Source organism: Pipra filicauda, unplaced genomic scaffold (assembly GCF_003945595.2).
Source record: "Pipra filicauda isolate LSUMZ 115617 unplaced genomic scaffold, ASM394559v2 scaffold2_size9829703_pilon, whole genome shotgun sequence".
In the NCBI taxonomy this organism is placed as follows: Eukaryota; Metazoa; Chordata; class Aves; order Passeriformes; family Pipridae; genus Pipra; species Pipra filicauda.
The window spans coordinates 7,574,911-7,601,560 of record NW_024104421.1 but is presented as its reverse complement, the minus strand read 5'-3'; the positions used below and the strand labels follow the sequence as shown (position 1 = coordinate 7,601,560).

Here is a 26,650-nt window from a genome sequence, read left to right as displayed (position 1 = left end):
TCAAGTCAAAGTAAGTTTATTCACATGAGATCAGTTTGGACACAACCAGATTGAAAACCGTTCTCCATCCGAGCACCTTGAGGAAATACACAGAACCAAAAATCCAGGATAACGACAACAACAACAATCCCGGAGCCACAGGCAAGCCTCCCTAATTGCGGGTGGCCTCAAAGCACCGCCGTGCACTTGGATGCAGCGGCCGGGCCGCTCCTGCTTGCGGTGCTCGAATCACATCTGACACTTCTCCAGAGGGGACAGAACTGTTTACAGGAAGCCATTTGTTACAGGGCCTGGCCTCTCCTCCCCCCCAACCCTGGCGACGTCCCTTTCCCACCCCACCTTTCATCAGCAGCTTATCTACTGCCCAGACGGCCAAAAAGCTCATCCAGGTTGGAATTTGAAACCAGAGATTCTCAGACACCATGGCTGGGGCAAATGGTGCCACCATCAATTTTAGAACTAAATTTCAGGGAGTTTTCATTCTGTTTGTACAGGGGCTAATGAGTAGCTTGGGATGTGAACACTAACCCCAGGGCATAATTCTGAGAACAGGATGATAGATTCTCAGTCTCCTGCTCTAATTATACAGGCAAAAATTGGAAGGGGAATGAGAAGAAACGAGAACAGGATTCAGGTCCCACATCAGCTTAATGGCATCATTTTCCCAAGCAGTAAAATTTTTTGAGGGTTAGCAAAAAGATGCAAGAATAACCTCCACTAAGAAAGACTCCCAAAAACCGTACAAAATGGGGCAACTGAGTTTCACATTAAGCAAAGCTGCACAGAGACATCACTGCAGAAGCAGCAATCACCAAGCAACTGTTCAATACTCTAAAACCGTAAGGCACTAATGATGTTCCTCTCATTACAATCAACATGACTAAAAATTGACATTCATCAATTAAAAAAAAAAAATAAAATCACTGTACAAGTCAAAAAGGCAACTGTTGCCCTTTAAAAAGTTTCAAATTCTCAGCTCGAAGAATTTTGCTGCCCCCCATCCCAGCATTGCTGACTAGTTGGACATAGTGTTTGGTCAAAGGTTCTGCAGGTTAACACATACCTATTACAGTGAAACATCCAAGGCATAAGCAGAAAACAATTTGTTGACAACTTACTCGGTGACCCCTTTAACATCAACAACAAATGTCAGAGGTGTCAGTCGGTCACCCTTACCTACTGCAGCACTGCAAAGCACTCCAACACCACCACACTAAGTGCAGACACATGTTTTTAGTGCTGACTTGCCTCTACCTTTCCCTTCAAGATACATGACTCAAGCTTTCAAACCCTGGAGCTTGAGTTCCCCTAGGCAGCTGTAGGCAGAGTAGCATAGGGGAACACAGCAGCAGTTGCTCATAAATGCTATTCCATGAGTACGCTTCAGTCCCTGTCTGGAAGCCTATGTCCAAGAGCAGCCAGGTCCCTTAAATTCCTTTAATTCCATTCTGGTCCTTCTTTGCTAGAGATGAGCAATCGCCCAAGAAGTATGAAGTCAGTAATATCAGTTTCCTTCAGAGGGTCACCTGACAGACCCATTTTGGTCAGTAATGATCAGGTTCAATAAACAAAGCTGTAGTGAAAGTGTCCCATTACTGAACCCTGAAGCCATTCAAGTATCCTTTAGACACAAAGGATCTATTAAGGCTTATTTCAGAGATCATAGTAAAGTATTGCACACTATTTGTCTGCTTAAATAGTTAAAAAAATGAAATCTCATTTCTCAGAGATTAGTAATAGTATTAAAAAATGCTAAAAACAAATATAGATGTGACTTCTCCATGTGACTCTACTAGAATATGTAACAATTAATAGCTAGGGATAGCAGAGGTCCATCTGTGCATGGATTTAGCAACAGCAGTTTTTAAACAACAGGACAGTGTAAATTCCAAATAATTACTTTTGCCCTTTCTAAAAGCTTAAGTGATCGTAAATTTAGCCTACCCATGAACTGCACTGGATGATTTCACCAGCACAACAGAGCATCAGAATTCATTGCAAGACAGCCTCTCGAAAACCGTCAGTTCTAAACAGCTGACCTTTGGCCAGCACATCCAGAAATAAATAAGAAAGGGTATAGCAGTGAGACCACCTATCAGAAGAATCAAGTGCGGCTGCTGGCATGGAAGAGTCTGGGACAATCCATCAGTCCCGGGGATTGTCTGGCTTAGGTCAGCAGCTCCATGACGCAGGCGGCCTCAGGATGGGTATTCGGTACTTCACTACTGAGCTCGCCAAAGGCGAGTCAATCCAGTCTTGTGGAGCCGTTTTGAATTAGTCCAGACCTGAAGGATGTAAGAAACAAGACTCCCAGAGTTTTGATTAGAGTTCCAGCTGTCAGTTCCATACAACAGTCCTTCCAGAGGCAAGTAGAAGTCACTCTGCCAGCATTCGCAGGTGCCGCTCATGCAGAAGCAACCTGATCTCCCTCACTATCAGTGGTGAAATGAACAGGACTGTTGAACTTGTCTGTGAAAAGAAGCATATCCAGGACAATTAGCACAGAGAAACCAGAGCTGCAGCCATCCCATGCCCCAACACACATGCAAGGCCACCCCAAAAAGACACAGGCTAAGAGAAGCGATGACAAAATGACACAGCAGATGGAAGGACTGAGCTTGCAGGAAAGCTCATACAATTTCAGCTGTCACGATCATCTTGTCATAAAGATGAGCTCTTCAGCTCCTCAGTGGCCTTCCTCCTCGGCACCTCTGCTGTTTACCAAAGTAGCCTTTTCCTTTGTCAGCACAGATGCAAAGACAATTCCTGGCACTTCCGGCAGGGAAGACCAAGTGAATTGTGCAGCATTCACCACTGTGGAGATGTTAAGGAGGTCAGGGCCTGAACACAATTCTCCCCCGGGGGGTGTAACAGGGCAAGGCATTTTCATCTTAGTTTTCAGATCCTCATCACTCCCTCCAGTAATCTTCAAGGGCTAACAAGCAGCTTAACTTCAGCTCTCCGAAAATATTAGGAACTACGTATTATGGAGATGAAGAAGGAAAATCTCCTGCCTTGGAAGTCAGTCAGGTGGTATGAGCTTTAGGAAATGCATACAGGTATTTTTAGGCAAGTATTTTAGTGTCTCTGCCACAAGCTCAGTTCCTCTCGGATAACGTGACTTTTAGGGATCCCAAAAGACAACAGTTGATTTAGGTACCCTGAGGCAAAGCCACACCACAGACCACATTAAGAACAACATCAGAGGTCACAGGTGCTGCAGAGACGGAGTCCGTCCCTAAGTCACAACTTTCAGGTTCTCACAAAAACTTTCTATTGTAAATTGAACTTCGATAAAGAATTTTTTAAAAAAATGATTTCTTACCATTAGAATGAAGAAATAGAAAACCCACATCCACCCCAGGTTCTCCTGGATCAAAGACACTAGATACTAAATAGAAATAAAAAAAAGAAATCATTCAAACTGGGAAGATAAGGATGACTTTCAGGCATGACACTTTCATTTTCTAGAATTTGTGGGCTGTTAGCACACCACACAGAGCTGATCACAAAACCTTCCAGCTGATCTTTTCCTATCAGAAGAGATGACTCAGGAGAGCAGCCTTTTTCTGTGTAAAACCCACAGTGTTAGTAAAGCAGACACCATCCTGAAGCTTTACAGTAACTCGGAGCAGCGTAAAGACAGAACTGAACTACAGTTTCAAAGGGTGACAAATTGACTCCGCTGAATACAAGGTTTTTGCACAGAACACTGGGACATAAGTGGATGTAAGTACTCTCAGAAGAACTAAAAGCTCTAGAATGGCTTATAAATTACACAGGACACATTTTCAAGAGCTGTGCAACCACTGACTACTTAACCCTCCATCGTAGGCAAGACACTTGAGACTACAGTCTGTTCTGAACTGCACCCTGGTTCAACGAGGCTGCAGAGGCCACACAGGGAAATATACTCCCTATTAGCAGATTTATATTCAGATGCTGCACAAGGGCCTCCCTTCTTCACTACTGGGTATATCAGCACAGAACAGGATCTGAATTTCTAACACGTTCATTGTGCGTTTGCTGTTATTCACACACCCCCGGAATGACATCATGGTTGTCTCTGTTGGAATAAACGCAGTGCTGGAATGGGAGGCAGGTGGAATTTTTCAGAACTAGAGACCCAATTTTTATGATGATGTAAGTCTGAATGGTATGTGTGTGGGAAGACAGAAACACTGTAGACGACGCAAGAAGAACACTGAGTGTAACAGTGCACTTATGTATGTCCACAAAGCACTTGTAGTTTTCCATGTTTAAAGGATCTAAGCAGCATTTATCCTATAAAACAGAGACTGAACAACTGTATTTATCAGGCAATCAATGGCAAGTACAAACCCAAATCCCTTTCTAGAAAAGAAACTCGCATGCCTTGCCTGCGTCCTTGGTATTTTACCATCACTAGAGGATGCCTGGAATAGAACTGGCTCTGATCTTTCTACTAAATCCTCCCCAAAGCACCACTGTGTTCTTCCACATAGCTAACACTTGTATGTGAGAAGAAAGACCATCCCCAGTGGGCACACTGTCAGCTTCCTTCTCTGCAACAGTCTAGTCCTCAGACCTCTGGCAGCATACTGACTATTGAAGCAAGTAGTGCTGGATTTACAGGGCGTAAAACACATCCGCAGACACGAACTACAAATAAGAGTAAATTTTAAATTACTTCATAAACACTGTAACATTCATAATAGGCATTCCAATTTTACTCAGTTGTACAGGTAAACTTTTCTGTAAGCAAACGTTTTGCTATCATCTTTAAACAAAAAAATCCCAAACAAATGTCAAAATATTTTATTTTCACTCTTTGCAAAGCTGGCCTTTAATTGCTTTTTGGAGTTTGGGGTACGAAAGTCTCCAAAATTCATTTGAATTATGAAAGTGCCATAACACTGGCACTGTGAATATTTAGTTTAGTTCTTAATTAAATTGCTTCCACTGGAAACCTTGATAAAACAGACAGGTTCCCTTGGTTGGATCCTAAATAAGTAATTATTTTAAAAAAACGACCCAACCCCCTCTCCCTCTCCCCACACAACTTTGGATTGAGGAATGCACTAACATCTCTTAACCACAACAGACTCTTTGCTTCCTTCCCCAGACCTTAATTTTCCTTTGGTAGCCTCACCTGGCCCACTGCAGCACCGACACTGCCAGTTCCATCCACAATTCCTGTGACTGTTGCCAGAGCCTCACTGCTGCCTTTCACCAGATCCTGGCGCCCCAGGTCAGCAGAAATTGCAGAACTGATCATGTTAGAAGGGCCTCCGATGAAAAATCCTGAGAGTGACAAGAAAACAGCCTTGGTGCAAAACAAACACTCTAATTCTCAACAGAGCATCTTCAAAACACAAACTTCCTACCATGCAAAGCTCAGGAAAAGAATTAAGTCTAAGAACAGTGCTCACAGACTAACTGCAGGTGAAGCATACGGTCATGGAACACCCTGCACAGTACATCCCCATGCTACAGTCTCAGTCTCTAAGGGTTCACGGAAGAGATGGAAGGCAAAAAAACCCCCACAACAACAGGACAGGGAGTTCCAAAGTAGGAGTGTTTGAAAAGAAAGGCTCTATTCATGTGGGCTAATCTTAATTCCATAACACAGCACAGTATGTCTGGTAGCACAAAAACCTTGTGACCTCTCACAGTACACAAAGTATTTCAGGTTCTGACAAACGCCCTCAAATTTGAGCTGCAGCTCATGACTCTGCCATATATCCACTTTCTCAGACACCAGATTACTGCTAGGTATTTTACCATAAATCTGTCTCCATCATACTGAGCCAAGGCAGATCCCCTCAGCTCCAAACCATTATTCCATACCTCCCTCTGTAAAGCAGTTTTCCTAGAGCTGTTTTCCAAAGGTAACAGAAACTGGGCCCCAGCTTTCACTCTTTCTGCAAAACCAGCAGAGATCACAGCACACACAAACACCTTTTACCAGCACCTGGCTGGTGTTATTGATTGTTCTGCAATGGATACAGATGTCTACTAGTAGAACAGTGGCTTTTGATAAGATACCTGTAATGGCCATGATCACAGCATTGATAGGTTTGCTGTTTGGAGAACCTGCAAGAGAAAGACCAGGTGAGTGTAAATAAAACAAATGAACTTGAGAAAACCATTCACTTCAGTTCAGAAAGAAGCGTGGACACATCTACTTTGAACTGCTTGCTCAGTTTGCTACACAGTGACAACAATAACTTCTGTTTGACCAGAGACTTCTACAGAGATGAGTCTTACTGCAAAGGCATTAAGAGGTCAAAGACCCAGAAGTTTCCTGAGAGCACTTTACAGTAGAAAAATCATCTTTGCCACTAAAATTTTGTGGCCTACTTCAACATCAGATTTGCCTGGCTCTGTATTTCAGCCTGTGTCATGCCTCTTTCTGTGACACACAGCTTGCATTTACTCTCCTTCCTCTATCTCTCTGGGGAAGTCAGACTCAGCTCAAACTCACCATAAAAGTATTTAGCACTTGAATCAGCCCTTCCACTCATTCTGAATTTTCCAAAACACTTTTTTAAATACAGAGATTATACCTGGAGGTAGTGATCCAGCAACTGTCTAAACAATGCTGCACAATAAAGCAAAAAAAATGCAACCCCCCATATCCCAACTCCTCCTTACAAAGCCACGTTTGAGCATCTACAGGCTTCATTTGTATTTCCACCAGCAGCTGGCTTTCCATTACAGTCCCCTAGCGCTTTTCAGATGCTGTTTTCCCTGATATCTCACTGTCAGGCATTACCTGAATTCCTTACTCCAGCTTAGGTGAGTTACTACACATAAGGCAAGTTGCAGCCCTCTTCACATATTTCCCAGGCCATTGTAACTATTACATGCAACACACTATGGGCACAAAAAGGTTTCTTGGTTTGGCCGATGGAAATAGAATTATCACACTGCAGGAACTGGGTCACCTGTCTGAAATTTCTGTATCTGGCTGGACAGTAGTGCATTTTGAGTTAAGCACAAGGCATGTGGAACCCTGGCTGCTCTGATATCTAGTAGAAAATTCAAACTTCATCAGCAATAAGTTCATATTTACTTCTAATTCACTTTTGAAAGCAATGAGTTAGCACAAGAGCCTACAAAAACTCCAACGAACTCCACCAAACCCACTCGTTGCCTCTCAGTGGTCCCGACTTACTGACCTTACTGCAAGACCATCTGAGTAAGCCCACGTGCTTCCAAAAGGCACACTGTACTTTTCCTGTCTGACTCCAGCACCTGTTCACAGATCTCAAAGTGCTCTAGAGAAGCCTGCCTGTATCACCACCCCACTTTGGAGGAAGACATAAAGAAGTGAAATGACATCCCAGTGAGTTAAATCACTCTGGTACCACAGGATGCTCTGTCTGAACACACAAAACTGTCACACTTAGAAGTTCTTCATGGAGGTTTCATAGAAATTACATCTTCCTGACTCCTTATGCTCTGTTTTCCTGACAGACTCCATTCAATAATGAAACACCAAGAACTATATTTATTACAAAAGAGGCAGAAACTCTCCAATTTCACCACTTACAGAAGTGTAAGAGGTGAAGTCTAAGAGCTTCTTTTGCCCTGTGTAGTGTATATATACCCCAGCACAGATCTGTCCCTAGATTCTCTTTCCTCTTACTATAGGGAAGCACCTGAGATTTCCTGCTTTGCCAGTTGTGGTGTTGACACAATGATGATGCTAAAACATTGACACTGGAGAAGGATCAGTACCATAATTCACCAGTATAGGGAAATTTAACCACTCAGCTAATTCTTTTCCACCTCATTAACCAGAGAACAGATTTATTTCTGTGCAGTACCACACTTCAGCAAAATAAACCAAAAGGCACCATTCTGATCCAGAAGCAGTTTCAAGGCCAGAAAAGATAATTAGAACAGGCTGTGCTCTGGTTCTCTCTGAGATGTACTGAATGAACCTCTTATCACTGCGCAGCACAAGCATACTCACGGCTGTATCCGAATAGAGAGCCTACAGCAAAAAGCAGGCTAATTGCTAGCACTGGGGCTCTCTTCTGTAGCACATCAGAAATCAAGCCCTGGATAGTCCCACCTGCAAAAATCAAAACAAAACAAAAAAAACCACTGTCAGGTTCAGGATGCTGACACCTTAAACAAAACTCATTTCACTGAGGGCAGTGGCCTCTTGCCTTCTCACCAATACATATTCTCTCTAATATCCTGAAAACTAAGTCTCCTGGCCTTACTGTCTTAGACAAAAAGACAATTGATAAAACAGGGAAAACTACCCATGCTGCTTTCCTGGGAAAAGCCCGTTTTTTCTGGCACGCAACTAGCCAATGCTCCCGCTTTTCTTTTTCTTCCCCTATAGGACCATCACAGCTCTAGGACCACCACAACTCTGGATTAAGCAAGTTTAATGTTGTGGCTGGGTCCTTCAACTGAAAGTGTAAGAAAAGGCTGTTTTTTCTCACAGGAAAAGCACTATCACACAGGGGCCTCATACTTCCTGCTGTTTCACCTTCTTAGGGTAGGTGCAACTGATTCCAGCAACTGCCAAAGGCCAACAAAAATCACCTTATGTATCACTGCTACCTCTGTAGGAACTGCTCTGCTGGTAAAAACTAGAATGCTGAGAAAGCCTAACATAGAAAAGGCCACAGAGGCAAAATTACTGACCTTGAACAGGCCCAAACAAGGATGGCTATTCTAGGAAAGCTTACTGGACAAGGTAATAAAGCAAGAAACTGAGCACATAAGAGTGGAAGTCTAAACACATAGACAGTATGTTCTTTATTCTGGAGGAACAGGGTAAGATTTTGCAGCCAGCAGAAACAAGTGCAATTACATTTTATTTCTGAACATAACACAGTTGGTCCCTGCTCTGCCAAGATCTGGGCTGAGTCTGTCCTTAAAAACACAGGACAGAAGGGACAGTTCAGAACTCAGTAAGTCCAGATCTAAATATCCCTCAAGGGTACTTGTCGGAAAGAAAGTAGCAAGCAGGGGCACCATTTTGTACACAGCACTTTTCAAGAAGTCCTAGTCAGTAAAGGAAAATGCCAGCTGGGGGTAATGTTCAAGAGTATGATAGTGCCCTTTAATTATACGTAAACTCTTTAGGGGGTCACATACTCTGTGTTTAAGAAAAAAAAAAAAGACCTAGCAACCACATATATATCTAGAATTTTCACACATTCACTGAACAGCTGGATCCCACCGAACATGACTGCTCTGGCTGCATTTGCTGTCTTTCACTTTCAAATGCTAGCAGGGCAATTGCAGGAGGATGTCATTACTTGCTCACTCACCTATGATTCCTCCCACATCATACCAGATTGAGAGCTGGTCAGCTTCTGCTTCTTTCCATCCAAAGTTGTTGCTGAGGTAGAAGGGCAGCCAGAAGAAGAACGAGTAATTCACCAGTTTCAAGCAGGCATAGGCCAAAGAGTACTGGAACAAAAAGAGGGCCAGCGAGCAGTTAGCACTTGAGAAATGCAAACAGTGTTTGATTCTTCTTCACATAAAGCTCTGGATCCAGCTAGAGCTTTCAGAGGGAAGTGCTTCTGCATTTCATGTAAGAAGACAGCATTATGAAAGCTTAATGCTGAACATCAAAGGGAACCCAGGAATACAAAAATCACTGTCAAGAAGGTTTTTTTTTTTTGCTGAATGCAATGGGTTAAAACACTTTCAGTGTAACCTTGAGAGGAAATGACACCAGGTTTCAAAAATGAAGAAAATTTAATTCACCTTCTCAAGAGAAGGGAGCCAAGCATGCGACATGAAACAAGCTTGAGATTTAGTCATCTGTGCATCATGCTGAGAAAAGTTATGTGAAGTAGTTCCTCTGTACTATCTTGTGCTGCTCAGAAGGCTCATCTGCTTGCAGCACCAGAAGAGAAAGTTTCGTTCATGATCCCCAGGCAAGTATTCCAGGACAAGATGAAAGTTTGGCCAAAGTTAAGCACATGCTTCCAAACCCAACAGCTGAAACAACCTCCTGCTTTTGGCTGCTGGGCTCAATTTCTCCTTAGGTCCTTGGTCTCACCAATCTGACATAGTGTCCTGATTTGGCTGGGCACTAATCTGACATCAGATAAAACTCACAGACTCAGAGGTGTTCAGACTGCTGGATTAGGGTGCAGAACATGTCCTCAAAATCCAACATACAAAACCAGCCACCTCAGCTGCTGTTATTCTCTTTTGTTCCAGCCAATGAAAAAAGTCACACATCAACTAATGCAGATGCCGCCCTAAGAAATTTTGCATAAGGCACTTAGCCATGTTAGGAAGGAACTCAAAATGGGTTTGCTTTCTTTTGCCATCCCTCAACGGGTCTTAACAACAGAACCGTCATTGTCCTGCACCCAAAACACTGACAATGCACCCGTCCCTTCTAGATTTTCTGTTGCCTCAATCACAACAGCCAACTGCTTTACTCATTAAGGATGCCTGACAACACTACCCATTCTGCTTCGTGACCAAATCCAGACAGTTCACACTGTACTGCTGAGCCAGCCACCCTGCCCCCTTTCTTGTACTGGTTCTAGCACTCAGGGGAGCCACAGCCCACTGCTGCAGAAAGTTAATATTGTTTTTTAGTGACAGGTTAATTTTTCAGCTGAATCAAACCCATGAATTGGGCAATACTGCTGATGCAGAAGTACAAGTTCTCACACAAGGGACAGGAGAAGGATATGTTGGAAACTGCACCACCAGGCCTTGCTTCCAGCTGTTTATAAAAAGCCCGCATACTTTGCCAGATGTTACATCATGCCGATTCAGGCTTTTCAGGCCAGCTTTCTGCTTTAAGGTAACTCAAAAACCCCAAAACTCAATATCAGCACCACAGAGCTCTGTGTGATGCTCAGCTAACAGTGAGAACCCCACTTCTCAGGGCAATATCTATCTTACCAAGAAAGCATCCTACAGCAACCTTTGCTCGTGGCCTCCCTTCCAAATCCACAGCAGAACAGGTAGGATCTCTGTTGCCCTTTGCTGGCTCATTACATGCCCTCCATGAAGCAGGGGCCCGATGGGAAGAGCAACACACAACCAACACACCCAGACAGTATTATAATCCATGTGCACAAGGACAACAGGCCCAACCCCAAGATGTTAACAGCATAAGAAGTCAGATGGTCAACAACTACATATGGTCAACATACTAACAATGACATCAACAATTGTAACAGCACAAAAAGTCAGCTTTATGTTTAACAGGTAAGTCAGCCTTCACTCAAGAATCTGTGTCCTCACCAGTACTACTCCAGGAAGGCAACAAGCTTGGAAAAATCCAATGGCCTTTGGCTGGTTGTCAGTGTCAGTTGCTTGAATAGAGTAATTCCGGTCATCATCATCTGCATCATCACTGCCCATTAAAGGTCTGTTGGCATCTTCTTCCACAACGATGTCTTCATCTGCTCCAAGCTCAGGGAGGCCTAAGTTTTACAAGGGATAAGCAACAGGAAAAACAGACCACAGCCTGTTCACCTTCTCCCCACTCTAAAGCTATGCTCACTTCTTTTAAGTAATTCTACCTTCCAGCAATTCCCTTGCTCTCCCATACCTCCATCCTCCTTTGGCTTAGAAACTCTTCTAGATGGTGTTCTGCAGTGCCGCCAGTTTCTACCCTTTGTCTTCTAGCGCTCTTGAAAGTATTGTCTGATCCTGGCGTCGGCTTTGTCTGTTCTGAGTGTCTGGCCATTAGTTGGAAGACACAACAAATTAGTGCATTTCCCCCCTTATTTAGTGGTTGGGATTCTCAGACCTGGCTCCTGGATACCACTTCCCTTGACTGTGGAGGCTGAGCGTACTCAGCTGCTGCCTGTTAATGCCTCCACTGGAGTGGAAGGCCTGGAAACTGCACTGTGCTTCCTGGGATGCAGAGCACTCTTATGAGCACTCTTTATGGTAGCGTTAATGCTACCAACTTCATAACCTTTGCAGGCAACTGGGAAACCTTCTCCATGGCCCTGTCAAAGCCCAAACATTCTTCTGTTTTCCTGTTACACTTTGACTTGCCTACCACCTTCTCAGAAAAGGACCACATCCAACCCTGGAGCTATTTAACTGGTTGTGGGAGACCTACTTTCCCTTCCTACTGCATGGTTAAGGCTTGCCATACTTTTCTCCTACAATAGCCAGTTATCAGTTTGTCTGCAGCTTCTTTAGGTGAAGAAAAACTGATAATTAGGCACATCCTAATGGAGATGTTAGAGCCAGGCTATTTTAGTTGCTTTAAAAAAATATCCAGACATGGATATACACGGGATGCATGGTGGCATTTAGTGTGATCTGGGCGAGTAAAGCATTTGCTCCATTAAATACACTTAAGTGCAACACCATTTTGTAAGAGCCCTGAGGATAAGTACTGTCAGAATGAGCAGTGCTTTTAGTAGTACTACATGGAAAGCTGCAGACCTGCTTTCCATGAGGGGACCGAAAAAGTACAGCTCTCTTCTACTTACCCACTTCCTTCGGTGACATCAGGAGCCCAAAGAACACAATGACTCCTCCAGCAAACTGTACCGAGGCAGTCACCAAGAAAGCATACTGAGGAGAAATAAATAAAAGATTCTTTTTCAAAGCACTTTCAGTCACACAGGCTTCCCTGACTAATGAGGGTTTCTTTTTACATTCCAACCTTGTTAGAGAGCAAACACAGCTACGACAACACAGATTGCATCCATAAAACTTGGAAACGAGTGATCTCTGCGTCTCCTGAACAGATTTGGCCCTATCTAGGCTGAAAGACCACACTACAACAGCTGTTTTAGTGTACAGAGGCAACAGCAGTGAGGAAGGAGCTGACCAAACACAACCAGAATTCCAGCTATATTGGAAGGACTGCTCAAAGAAGGATCAAACATCAAATTCAGACCAGGTTGTTCAGAGCTTTGTTCAATCAGGTCTTGAAATCTTCCAAAGACAGATCCTCCAGGCTCTGTCCCCTTGTTCCAATGCTTAACATACTTCACAGCAAAATAGTTTTCTGAACATCCAGTTGGAATTATCCCCACTTCACTTTATATCCACTGCTTTTTCCTTCTCTCACAGTGCAACCCAGGAAAAAGTCCGGATCTGATTTCTCAGCAATCTTCCCAGAGGCTTTAGAAGGCTGCTATTGGTACCCTAAGCCTCCTCATCTCCAGAATGACACGCTCAGCTCTGCCAGCCTGTCCCCACAGGTCACACACTGTGAGATGTGCTGGTTCACTTGCACTCCCTGGACTCAAGCCCCTGCCTGCCACAGGCAACACAGCGCGTGCCTGGTCCCTTCCCAGTGACAGCAGCTGTGCCTCCAGTTAAGTGAGAACCTGTGATGGATGACTCTGAAGAGCACTTTAAGCCACGCAAATCAGAAGAGGGTATACTGTGACACTAGAGCTCTTCAGTAACATCAGTCCCATTTACAGGGAAGTCTCAGGCTTGTTTCTCCCAACTGGGAAGAGTCACGAAGGAGCGGCTTTTCGATTCTGCCTACTGCTTGCCTCCACAGAATTCAGGAAGATGAAACTGGACACATGAGCCTGTTATCTCCCAAAGACAAGATAAGAAACTAGTGTTTCATAACCCAATCAGACATGCAGGCGTAGCTAGAAGCCAGACAGCAATACCTACCTCATAGCCATATTTGAGAACACAGGATGCAAGGAATGCCCCAAGGATATTTCCCACAGATGCACAGGCACTCCAGAGTCCAAACACAAAACCCCTCCTGAAGAAGGAGAAAAAAAAAAATTTGAAACCAGCAATGTGAGGAGAGATGACATTAGGAACAAGACAAAGATAAAATATTAAAGTGAACTTTAACTTATGAATAAAGTTACAGTATTTTTCCAATCCACTTCAAAGAGACTCGAAGTTCATTTAAAACAAAACGCATAACAACTTGGGGGTACCACATGTATGTTCTATTCTGAAACATCTGTGTTACAGCAGAGGTGAGCTGGCAACAAGGTTACAGGCTATGGCCAGAGCTCATCTGCAATGTCCCAAAGTGACAGAGTTGAACGTACAATGAGTCAGTTTCCATTTGATCTCTTTAGTGGTAAGGAGACAGAAACAGTTTTCCAGTGGCAGGAAAATTCAAATTCAGTCACTCTGCACTATGAGATTTTTGAAGTTTGAATCTGTGCTTTTAACATACACACACAAAAAGACAAAAAAGGATATAATGTAACAAGTAAGGCATATTTCATCCCACCCAACTTTAATTGTGATCTAACAGCTGGCCTTCCTGGTTTGAGAATTTCAGCTCAATCTGTTACTCAGCAGGTCGTGTGAGTCACTAAAGAAAACTTAACTTACCCAGCTTTTCCAAACCAATTTCCCATGACAGCAACCACGCAGGGCCAGCCAGTGGACTGCAGCAAGCCATTCACAACCCAGAGACAGCAGTAGAACCACTTGTTGTAGAAATGCAGCCATTCTGTGAGTGTGCCAAAGAAGAATACCTACGGGGGTGGGGGGGAGGGGTGCAAAACAGAGAAGAAACCCTCAGGCTACCGCTGAAAGCCAGGCAGGAGTGGGGGGCCTAAAAAAAGCAACAGCCTTTCAGGGAGCTGGTCCCATGCAGGGGCCAGGCCAGAGGCCAGCCTGGCATTGTTTGAGACACAGTGCAGAGTGAAGAGCACCCTCTGCTGAGCCACCACAGCTCCAACTTCAGAGCCCAAACAGCTCCAGAGACAAATGTGCTGTCAGGGCACTTCCTCTCCAAAAGACTTTTGTCTTCCTAAACAGCACAGTTACAACAAGAGAGGAGAAGAAAGAGACAAATACTCTTGGTAACAACACTAAAAATACAGTAGCCTCTTGATCTGCCCTTGTACTGACATCCGATTCCTCGAGGCTCTATGCAAACACAGAACCCTCAGCAGTCATTAATCTTCCCAAAATTTAACACAAATACTACAGCCAGATCTCAAATTACTAAGAGCTGTAACCCAAACTAGCCAAAATAAACACACGTTGTGGGACACTGTGCTTGATGCACATTTGTGGTCATGTGTGTGCAGAGTGCAATAGGCCACAGTGGGGTTTGTAGCCAACTGGGTAAATCAAACACACTCCACACATCTTAGCGTTACTTTAACAACCAGAAAACCACCATGAGATAAAACTGATTCACATTTATGTGCAATGGCTTGAAGCTGAAATATCCTTTTGTTTTAAGGAGACATTCTTTTTTGACACATACCCTCCTAGCAATTATAAAATAAGTAAATGAATGCTTGGTATTGTTAGCATGTCCTTCAAAAAACAAAGATTGTGTTTGAAAGCAAAGGCCTAGATAACAACACGTGTGGGCTAAGAAATTAAGTTATATTAGAAAACAGTCCCCCAAAGTCCAAATACACCAATCTTGAACAAAAGCTATTCATTAAGTCTCTAGACAGTGCCCCAAAGTTAAGAATTTCCTTCTGACACAGTATCCAGAAATAGATATTTCAGGAAGAGGTGAGTCATCCAGCATAGGTCTGTGCTTCAGACAATGCAGTACATGCATCCAGAACCAAGTTTTACCCACAGGCTTTGAGGCCACTGAGGTATAGCTACAGCTCATGAGCAAATTCACACAGAAACAGAGCCTTTTCTCCCCTAAAGTAAAACCCTACCCAGAAAGCCTAAGAGAGATTTTTAAATCCCACTACTATGTCCCAACTTACCACCAGAGCTGAGGAACACATGCCAAAAGACAAAACCCAGCGTAAATTCAGGCGATCCCCAACTATGCCACTGACAAAGAGACCCTAAGAACAAAATACAGCATTAAACAAAGCCAGAAGACTTGCACCTGATATCTGTAAGAATTAAAATGACGTAGAAGGGTCAAACTAATCCAAATGTTGCAGTTATACCAACTTACAGTTTGATTCTAACCACTTTTTCTGCCACCAAAGAAATCCTGCTCATAGCTGTTCATTACATTTCTTGTTTAAAAAATTCATCTGAGAATTCTTGGATAGACAGAACTAGTCCTCCCACCCCCTAGTAACAGGTGTATAAGAAATTCTGAAGTGATAGTATTTATCTTGTGATTGTTAAAAAGCATCTTCACGTGGGTGACAGGCATGGGCAGAACTAACAGAAGCTGAAGGAAAAAAAACATGCCTCTGAGCTAAGCTTTTTAATGTGGGTGTGATCTTCCCATTAAGATTCAACCAAAGCTTAGCAGCTTGCATTAGTTTTACTCACCACAGCATAGGAAAACAAAAAGATAGTGTCCAATGTCCCCAGGAAGAGAGTTGCTTCTTCTGCATTTGGAAATAACTGGTTGCTGTTCCAGAGCTACAGAGAGAAAATTTTAACAGGTAAACAGGAAGAGGTGGAGCTCATCCTACTCTATTTCAATGGAAACCCCAACTCTGGAGCAGAACAGCATCTGGCCCCAGCAACCTCTCATTCCTCCAACACTTTAATTATCAAATCAGGAACGATTCTGGTGTTATATACTGCAGAAAATGTCCACTCCCAACTTTGTTTCACTTCTAAGAGACAAGCAAACAAACCACCAGCAAGAAACGCTTGTTCAACCTGGATCAAGGCAAACAACTGGCAAAGCAAACCCTACTTCTAACAAGCATGCAATGTTAGACAGATTCTTACTCTAAAACACTGATGAGCATCTTAATGAATAATACAATAAAGGCATATTCTGTTTTATGTGCAGCATCTCTTCTGTACTTATCTTGCTGTCTTCACTAAATGAATAATTCCCTTAAAGTATTTGTGGCAGCAGCCATAATATGAAATGACAGACCACAAACAGAAAAGAAAGAACACAAAAGGAACAAGGGGAAGAAAAAGTCTGGTTGGAAATTATTTACAACAAACTCCAGTCACTAATGTTGTTAGTTTTTGTGCTTACCCTGAGTTTCATTTTTTTTTGATATGATCAAAAAAAGGGAAAAAACCCTCAATTGTCCCCAAAGAAAGATTAGTGACATCAGCTGAAAATAGCAAGCTTTGAGGATAACTTAAAGAATGGAGTTAATCAAAACAAAGTTTTCTTCCCTTCTCACAATGCCCCCATTAGAAAACAAACCAATCCAATCCAAACCTGACCTGTGGATGTGCCTAACTCAAATGTCATCAGTTTTAGTTTGATTCTACCTCTCCAAGAGAACATTCTGTACAGACAACACTAATTACACATCCACTTAGTTTAAAAGATGTAACCTAAATTGATACCTAAAGGACTCGTTTGACTACTTTTCTTGATCAGACACATGCACCTCAACATCCAGCAAGCACTAAATCATCTATATATATTAAAAAAAAAAAAAATCAAAACAGCTTCCAAGACATACTGGTTGTTTGAATGTCAGTTAAAGAACTAAATATAAACACCTTGTGTTTCAATTTGGCATCCCTGAGATGCTCACTCCTTTTAGACACACTATAAAATCCTCAACATAATTCAGGCACAATTTACTGCTTTCACTTATCACAAAAAGTTAGCATTTATCATCCTTCTGTCAAACATTCAAATAACTGATGATTTCTAATACAAACACTCGAGCAACCAGCTTAGAACTCCCTGCTCCAACAGATCTCATGGCCTGTGACCATGCTGTTAATGTATGATTTCTTCCACTTCTCAAAAGCATCAGGACAAAGCATTACTAAACACAAGAATGGCTCTAAAAACACCACAGGTAGGAGCCAGGAGGTAGTTCTGCATTCCCATTTGTGAGAACCAAGCAGCATACAACTTACTTTCCTGCAGGCAAACACTGCCAAAACCTCCCACTGCTTTCACTGAGTCTAGGATTTTACAGACAAGGGGTACTGGATGTTCAGCACTTTTGGAAATCAGACCTTTTAGATGCAAGATAAAGGCATTTAGGACAAGCAGCTAGCCCTCTCAGATAGCTTTCTTCTCTCCTAGTTTGGCTATTCTTTTAACAGGGTGGTAGCAGCACCACTGCCACAGAGAAAGCACAACCAGGATTTCACAGAACTCTCTGGAAGCCCATTAACTGCTTCGGTTTATTGCCTCCAACACTTCTGAGGAAGGGTCCCTCTTTCCCCCTCCTTCATGTTGCTGCCTATTACAGACTCTGCTGGGGTCCTCATTTCCATTGGAACACTGTAACTTCCTGAGGAGTTGCTCTCTGGGGACCACTAGGAAAGATTTCACCATCACCTGATGATCCATAAAACTACAATGCAAACACCTGAAGTTTCTGCTCCCATTCCGAGAAGTGTTCCCGACAGACACCTAAAGGGGCCTCTTGGGCACCACAAGTTCACAAGTTCCAGCACACTGGAAGTTACCCATCTTTCTTTGCACTGCCCTATCCCTTGTGTCCTTACCTCATATGGCCGGAGCTCAGGGGCCGTGCTGTTAAGGCAGGAAGGAGTCCATTGGCTGGAAATGCTGACTTTGACATTACTGAATGTCTTTCTGGAAGCATGGAGCAGGGAATAACTGCCAGAAAACACACAAGACACAGGTTGGCCAGATCTTCTCTGGAGGTCGAGTGGGAAAGGGTGGGGTATCAAATACAGATACACACTGTCCCAGCAGGCAGCATAGCAGAGGACTGGCAGTTTTGGAGATAGCAGTCAGCAGTGGGAACCCCCAAATTATGGGAAGACAGGGATTTCACCCTTTGCAATAGACTGCTCTTGGCTTGGCACAGCCAGCCTCACCTTTGGTGGTTGGATTCCCCAGGGACATAACACCCTTACCTCTATAACTGCATGAGTCCCAGACTGATTGGCTCTATGAGCTTATAAGTTAGTTTTCAAGGCTCACAGCCAAAGGTTAAGACTATTTCCCTGCCTTCATTCTTCTATGATATGCTCTCACTTCCCTAAATTCAGTGAGATGAACACCTCTCTGTGCAGAGATACACTGAACCTACCTGAAGAAGGTCAGCAGGAACACAACAATATGATGGTGGGTGCAACGGGACACAAGGCCTCTGTTTGCAGGCTGCCTCCGTAAGCTTCCAGGCAAAGCCATGTTCCTGGCAGCCCTACCTTTGCTCCTGCCTTGGCCACAAGGGCTGGATGGTGATTAGGTCATTTTTTTCTTCTCACTTAAACAGAAGAAGGTGGGAAGGGAGGAGAAAAGAAAATATATTTGGATTAAAACACATGTATAAAGCAGAGTTTTGTTCCCCAAACAGCTGGAATTCAGAAGAAACAACTCCACACCATTCCTTCCCTGTTTGTTTCACACCACTACCTACCTCATCACTTGTACATTCCTTAACATCTTCTATGCCTAAACGTGCCTTTTTATTCCCATTCTCTCAGTACCCTGATGGTCATCTCCCAAATCACTTCTTTTTTGTTTCTCCCCTAGCATATACCTCTTCAGTGCCCATCACCAAAGGGGTTCCCCCTGGATCTACCAATTCCCAGCATTCCCACATTAAAAACCATTCTGCACCATTTACACACGATGAACTACAGTGTGGTCATAAATAAGACAGCTTTCCACTGCTACCTGGCTGGTCATAGACTGGTGATGAAATCATGAGAGCAGCGTTTGGCTGCTGGAGAAGAATGGTTTGGGATCTAACTGCCTTGTTAAGATACTGTTGAAAGAATATAGCCAAGAGTGGACTTGCACAGATGGAAAAAGGAAAGTAACCGTGAGGACAGTGCTGAAATCCAACAGCTAGACTCCCTGCCTATTTATTCTCAAGCCTGACATTACAGCTCCATCTGTCACTAACTCATTAGTACAGCACATGGCAAGTCATACCTTCCTGTAGGGCACGGGTGACATCTGCCCCAACTTCTACATACCCAGAAATTATCACTACTGAGGGAAGGCTATGATAGATGCACAGTTTCTTCATGCTAGTTTATGTCACACTACTCCACTCCTTGAGCTGTGCTGGCGTGGTCGAGGGACCATTTCTGCTAACTTGAGATTGGCAAACAGCCCCACTGGGCAGCAAGGTGGTGAATCTCTCCCCACAGCTGCCTTTTGTTTCCTTGGTAGAGATCTTTTTCAGCCAACTTCCCTACCACAGATCAAAAAGCAGCTACACAAAGGCTTGTGTCCATGTGACAGACAGAGCAGTGCAGAGAGAGAGATGCTGCACACCAACGCTGCTGCTGAAGGCAGAGCTCAATCCTGTCAGCACTCACTGGCCTGAGAACACTGGGACAAATCCACTGGTGGGAACTGCATTTGCAGAAGATGTGCAAACAACACGCATTCTGAAAGCTGAGGAGAGGTAAAATAAAGGACCACACCTGTTCCCCCAAAGGAACTGAAACTGAACTGGTTCCCCCTCAGCACTGAAATAAGACAGAAGATAGTGCCTTTGTATTCTTCTGTATCCACGGGTGCTTTTTGTAATTATTTGCAAATCTGACAGAAGACTTTTCAAGTTCAGCTTTATAACCTCACTTGGAGAAATTAGAAGTCACTGCCCAGACACAGTCTCATCCAAATTTTTGCTGCTGAAAATGCTGTATTTCACAGAGACTTTCTGCTCTTCCTTCTAATAGCTTTTAAAGGTTTCATTAAGACATCTTTCACTGCAGGAAGTCTTTGTTTCCTGTCCTCTACATGATGATGCGAGCCTGATTGACAAAAGGATAACAGCTACTACTGGAGACATGAACCATCATGGAAACTGAAACCTGACCTCCAAAACAGGTCACATCTGACCTCCAGAACAGAGTACGGCATGGAGATCCTCTGAGTAATATGGATCCAGCTGTGACCGCTCTGAGACACTGGAGTCATGTTTAACCTACACCACACCTGAATGCCTCCATTCTCATCCAAGACAAATACAGCAAGTCTGAACAAGACCTGCCTCTATACAGCCCAGGTGCATTTGAGCCACACTCCCACTGCTCCAGCTAGCACAGAGCACCTCGGTGTGCCAGCACCTCCTTGTAGGGACATGCTTCTAGATTGCTTAGGTTTGCACAGAGGAAGAAAAAAAGCACCTACAGCTGGAGCTGTGGGAAGGCAAGGCTAGCCCAGGAAGAGGTAACTTCACAAGCAGTCTTGATACTACCCTTCCCCTGAGGTCTCAGACCATTTCTCAGCACCAGTGAATGAAAACTCAGCACCCACACAAGTACCACACAGTGCTACTCCCTTTCAGGCAGTGGTAACGCTGCTCAGGGCCGTCTGCCACACAAGCTGCATGAAGAAGAGAAGGGAAGCCAAGGCACTCCAATTTCCCAGCACCGCAGTCCTTATGGGCCTGTGAACCACACGGTCTGTTGGTCAAACACAAGAGCTCGTTCTTCTTCCTTGCCTCTCCCTCCCCTCCCACCAGGCAACAGCAGGTTACAGAGCACTCCTGAGGAAAGCAAACCACTGCCAGTTGTGCAACACTGCAGGGAAAAGTTCCGTCCTCGGGTAATCAGTTTGCAGCCCGGAGCACAAGATTTACTACTCACTTCATGTCAACAGATGCAAATATAGATCTTATTTGTCCAAGATACTGAGTCTTTTTAAAGATAAGACCTCGTTTGACCTTAAAGTCACCTATTGTTCTATAGCATTTATTATTGAAACGATCTGTTTTTCAGAGCTTCTCAGTCTCAACTAGCTTTCTAGAAGACCTTCTGGCACAGGACATTTTCACTATATAGAGATGACTGTGAAAGATTTTGTTTTCCCTTTTTCTTCATCCTGCCCTTTCTTTATTCAAAACTGACATTCTCCCTAGGCTAGAAATGCATGCAACTAGGAGGTTAATCCTCAAAAATTAGTCTTCTAATTATTCTGAGAACACCATAGTAAGTTTGTAGTGGAGGGGAAGCAAAAACTAGGCAGCAGGATAACCCACAGAACTCAAGGCAGTGAAGCACAAGCCTTTAAGAAAGGAAGAGGAGCACTTTCAGGGTATTAAGACTACCTTGTCTAACTGTTTTGCACTATTTATCTTCAGCTAGCCAATATTTTGAGTAAGCTTCTGTTAAGCTTTCACCGTTATTTGTTAAGCTTCCCCCTTAGTTCTCTTATCCCTTCACCTAAAGTCATAATAAGACACCTTAAGGTCAAAATAAGACACCTTAAGTTCAAAACAAACTTCCTTAATACTATCTTGCCGTCCCTCAAAGCTGGCAGGAAAGACTAGCATTCACATTCCTGGGACTTACAAAGTGCCAAACAAACGGATTTTTTTCTTAAAAATTAAATAAAATAAATAAATAAATAAATAAATAAATAAATAAATCCAAACTAACAAAACCTCCCAGTCTTACGCCATCTTTCCAAACTGACAGAAGCACGGCAGCACAAACCCAGACCCACACAGGGCCCTCCGCCGCCAGCACAAGCAGACCGTCCGCCACCCCCGAGCCCCTGTCAGACGCTGTCTGGGAAGAACAGGGGCTGCCCGAGCACCGGGAGGATGCGAGCACGATCCGACTGCCGGGTCCCCGCTGGCAGCGCATCTGCAGCGGCGGCAGCGCCCGGAGCCCGGCTCTCGGCTCGGCGGGGAGGACGCGGCTCCTCCCGCCCCGGTCCCCGCGCAGGTGGCGGAGCGGCCACGTCCTCGGCGGGGCGAGGAGCGGAGCCGAGCGGGCAGCGCAGGGCACGCACCGGCTCCGCCACCGCCGCTACCCCGCCGCGGCATCGCATCCCACCGCATCCCATCCCACCGCACCGCCCCGGGGAGCTCCCGCCGCCCGCCCGGCCCCGCGTACCGCGCCCGGCGCCCAGCGCTGCCGAAGGAAGTCGGCGGGAGGGAGGCGGCCCTTCCGGGCGGTCCCGCGGAGCGGCGGGAGCTGTAGTCCGGCCCCGGCCGCTGCCGAGGGGCCCTGCCCGCCTCCCGTCCGGGGGCGGGCAGCGAGCGGCGCCGGCAGCGTCCCCCGGCCGGCGGGGCGGGGAAGGGGAGGGCCCGGACTACATCTCCCGCCGGCCCCGGGCCGAGGCGGTACAAAGCGGGCGTACCTGGCCCGGCAGGGCAGCGCCGACAGGTGAGCGGTGGGACAGGGGCTCCTTCCTCGGGCCCGCGGCTCGTCCTCCCCCCCCCGCCGCCCCGCTCCCGCCGCAGGCCCGCCCGGGAGCCGCGATGCCGTTCCCCAGCTCCGGCGCGGACGATGCCTTCGACTACCTGTTCAAGATCATCCTGATCGGGGACTCCAACGTGGGGAAGACCTGCGTGGTGCACCGCTTCAAGACGGGGCAGTACAACGAGAAGCAGCAGAACACCATCGGCGTCGACTTCACGGTGCGCTCGATGGACATCGACGGCAAGAAAGTAAAGGTCCGTGGCGGGAGCAAGCCCGAGACTCTTGGTGGGCAGCACCTTTGCCGTGTCACCTTTCCCATGCAGGTGCCGGGGAGTAGTGGGATGCACAGCATCTCCTGCTCGGCCCTAATGAAGGCAGCTGGCAAAAGCTGGCCGCCTTTCTGACCAGGGGTGTTTCCAAGGGGAGCTTTCTCTCAGGAGCATGCCCTGGGGGAGGCACTCACCCTAATTTGGGTACATGCTTGCTCTCGTGACTTCTCTGCATCTACTTGAGGAGAGGGCTCACACTTTGCCTGCAGGGAGTTCTTTGGAAGACTGCTGTATTTTGGAGGGGTTGTCTCTTACCTCTGTCAGAGATGGGGGAGTTTAAGCTGGGACACTGAGGAGAGAAAACCCTCTAGTTTGCAAAGGCTACACTTTGATGTGTGCTTAATTTGAGGGAAGAAGGCTTCCAAGACAGACACCAGAAGAAATGGTTAGCTAGAACTTCCCTCTGCATGCAGATGGAAGTTCAGATGCCTGCCCTTTATATAGATTTGCTCTGCCCAGTCCCGCATCAGGACTTCTTCCTTTCCTGTTAAAAGCCTGTAATGCTCTACATCTTTTAGTACAGTTGTTGAAACTGGGGTTCTTGGCCTCTTTACAAAGCTGGGTTTACCCTTGCAGCTTTCTCTTTGGACTGTGTAGATTGACTTTACAGGCTCATAAATGTCTCTTCAGACCCAGAGAAGGCAAAGCCACACTGTTGTAGCAAAGAGAGCTGAGGCAGGTCTGGCTGCCTTCTAGACGAGGGGTTTCAAAAGCCTGGATGCTGCTGGCAAACACCTAGGAAGTGGCATTCACTGGCCTTTACAACTTCTGTCCTTTCTCTTACAGATCCAAGTGTGGGACACAGCTGGCCAAGAACGCTTCCGGACAATAACCCAGTCTTATTACAGGAGTGCCCATGGGGCCATCCTTGCCTATGACCTTACTAGGAGGTCCACATTTGAATCCATTCCTCATTGGATTCATGAAATTGAAAAGTACGGTGCTGCAAACTTGGTCATGATGTTAATTGGTAGGATTTTAATTTTAAATATTGTGTTATGTAGCTTTTTTAAGATGAATATAAAATCTCCTTCACTTTCCCCCACTACCTGAAGCATCTATAAACTATGCATTAAGAAAGAATGCAGTTCTAATTACAGATCAGAAAATATATCAGTGTGGCCTAAGCTTTCAAAAAAAAATGAGGAAAGTCATAGCCTGGTCCTGACAGGACCAAACCCACTGCAGACAGCGAAACCTTTTTTTACTTATTTCTTTCCTGTTGGAATAATGCAACAAGCTTTGCTGCCAGACTGGAGGTAGGGACAGCCTTGCTGAGGTTAGAATTGCAGTCATTCTGACCCTATACTCCTGATGCACAGGAATGTAGGGGCTCAATAATTCAAGACTGAAGGGGAATGCACAGAGCAACACAACTCCTCGTTCTCATCTTTCCTCTCTGTTCTTTTGATATGCATGCGCATTGCTCTGTAATGGGATTCCTGTCAGGTAAGACAATAGATGGGGAAATGGCTTTTGCAGGGCATGAAGTAGTCTGCTTACATTCCACTAGCGTTCAGGAAACTTTGCCTCTTGAGGAAGCAATCGCTGAGAACTGGAGCTGGTAGGAAGCAGCGTGGTTCCTTCCTCTTGATTTCAGGTGGTTATTGCTCTTCCTGTCCCCAAGGAAGAAGCTGCAAATGAGAGAACTGGTGTAGTAAAATGACAGAGGTTTTATTTACATTCCACAGCCTCTGCCTGTTGTGCTGTGGCGCTGTGCTGAGAGCACTGCATGCAGCTACAGCAGCCCAGACTGGCTCTTGAGGGCGGGCAGGTTGAGCCCCACGGCACAACAGGCCTGGGACAGAAGCTGCTGCTTTTGCTCCCAGCACAGTACTTACTGCGGCTGTGATGGTTCTTCCTGTTCTTCCTCTGAAGAAACAAACAACAAATTCTGACCCACATCTATAACTGCAGTGCTTAGAATTGGATGGGTGTAAATCACTGAACTTGGCAGGGTTTTTCTAACTAATGTCATGAATCTAAAGAAAAGACTTACCTGTGTGTGGTGGGGGCTGGTGGTGGTTGATGCTGTTTTTTAAAGAGAGAAGTTCTGAAATTGGTAAAAATAAAGCTTTTGTTAAGGTTTCAGCTTGGTGCTTTCTTCCAGAGCTGGTGCTGTTTGCTTTACTTACTTTGGCAGAAGTCTTTGTACATTTAATTACATTTGAGCACGTTATACACCCTTCTAGCATGAGGTTAAGGTTAAGAAGTCTAACTTTCCCATCTTGAAGGGAGGGCTCTTTTTAAGAAGCCAAATAACCCTCCAGCTGTTTGTTGGGGGGTTGTGATTTTCTTTTGTGGGGTGGGTTGTTTTGTTGGTTTTGTTGGGGTTTTTTCCTTTTAGAAAAATTGAAAGGGACTTAATGGGAGGGGAGGTGGCTTGTATATGCTTCAAATTCAAGATATGAATTTGATGAAGGGCTGTCTTGAAACTATGAATGTAGACTTCAGCCAGGTACTGCATGTACCAGAACTGATAATTCCACATGTGCTGCAACTACTTAAATATACAAAGGTATTTTATCTGAGGCGTTTCACGCTTTCTGATAGACTTTGACTGGAGTGCTGCAAGTAAAAGTTTTAATCTATATATGCAGAAACAAGTCTCTATCTTAAGCATTAAAGTAGCTAGTGTGAATTCTTGTCTTTTTTGACATCATCTTAAAAGATTTTTTAAAGTGTTTAACCTAAATGCTACTAAATGTTTAAAACCACTAAAGAATAGAACCAATAGTTGCTTCCAAACAATCATTTGGCACCACTACCTACACCAAATAATTAGATGAACACAGGTTTTTAGTTTTTTCTTGGATTTCAACTCATTTCCTATCCTATGATTAGCTGCAGTTTTGATCCACAGTCTGTGTTTGTGGCTCCGATGTGCTCGCATCTTGTTCTTTCCAGTAACTCTTACACCTAACATAAATCTGTTGTTTAACAGAATTTAATTAATCCATTGCATTTAAAGATGAATTTTTGAGAGACTAACTTATTGAATGTCTATTTGCCTTCTTTTAAGGGAACAAATCAGACTCACTGGATAAGCGCCAGGTCCTGTTTGAAGATGCCTGCACGCTGGCAGAGAAGCACGGGCTCTTAGCTGTACTGGAGACATCAGCAAAAGAAGCTCAAAACATAGAAGAGGTGTTCATGTTAATGGCTAAGGAGCTAATAGCCCGAAATACCTTACAGCTTCATGGAGAGAACCCTCCAAACAGCTTCTGTCTTGATTCCAAGCCAGTGATTGCCAGTCCAAGTGTGGAGAAGGCCCAGTGCCCCTGTTGAAGAGAAACTTCAGGAAGAGCTTGGAAACTGTCATTCTTCTGAGGCTGTTTGATGCAATTGTATTCAATTGATGAAAGTGTCCTCTCTGGCCTCAA

At 44.7% G+C, this 26,650-nt stretch overlaps 2 protein-coding genes across 2 annotated transcripts; one reads left to right on the top strand and one right to left on the bottom strand.

Moving 5' to 3' along the window:
• Positions 1 to 22,728, bottom strand: SLC37A3 (solute carrier family 37 member 3). Its single transcript, XM_027743790.2, has 15 exons — positions 22,630 to 22,728; positions 18,855 to 19,031; positions 18,301 to 18,415; positions 16,177 to 16,269; positions 15,648 to 15,731; positions 14,290 to 14,435; positions 13,600 to 13,696; positions 12,447 to 12,531; positions 11,236 to 11,417; positions 9,285 to 9,426; positions 7,964 to 8,065; positions 6,028 to 6,075; positions 5,132 to 5,283; positions 3,326 to 3,391; positions 1 to 2,469 (listed from the first exon to the last, which is right to left on the bottom strand). The coding sequence occupies exons 2-15, from the start codon at positions 18,953 to 18,955 to the stop codon at positions 2,377 to 2,379; spliced, it is 1,506 nt and encodes a 501-aa protein (XP_027599591.2). The 5' UTR covers positions 18,956 to 19,031; positions 22,630 to 22,728; the 3' UTR covers positions 1 to 2,376.
• On the top strand, positions 22,690 to 26,650 carry RAB19 (RAB19, member RAS oncogene family). The gene is made up of 3 exons (XM_027743792.2): positions 22,690 to 23,192; positions 24,054 to 24,237; positions 26,290 to 26,650. Exons 1-3 carry the CDS (start codon positions 22,998 to 23,000, stop codon positions 26,553 to 26,555), a joined length of 645 nt encoding a protein of 214 aa, XP_027599593.1. The 5' UTR covers positions 22,690 to 22,997; the 3' UTR covers positions 26,556 to 26,650.

Excerpts from the sequence above, each read along its gene's own strand:
- SLC37A3 (XM_027743790.2), bottom strand. The coding sequence starts at position 18,955 with ATGGCTTTGCCTGGAAGCTTACGGAGGCAGCCTGCAAACAGAGGCCTT. Across the intron at positions 11,418-12,446 it reads GATGTCACCGAAGGAAGTGG|GCCTCCCTGAGCTTGGAGCA; the intron begins GTAAGTAGAAGA and ends TGTAAAACTTAG. Across the intron at positions 2,470-3,325 it reads TCTATTTCTTCATTCTAATG|ACAAGTTCAACAGTCCTGTT; the intron begins GTAAGAAATCAT and ends TTCTTTTCACAG.
- RAB19 (XM_027743792.2), top strand. The coding sequence starts at position 22,998 with ATGCCGTTCCCCAGCTCCGGCGCGGACGATGCCTTCGACTACCTGTTC. Across the intron at positions 23,193-24,053 it reads TCGACGGCAAGAAAGTAAAG|ATCCAAGTGTGGGACACAGC; the intron begins GTCCGTGGCGGG and ends TTTCTCTTACAG. Across the intron at positions 24,238-26,289 it reads CTTGGTCATGATGTTAATTG|GGAACAAATCAGACTCACTG; the intron begins GTAGGATTTTAA and ends CCTTCTTTTAAG.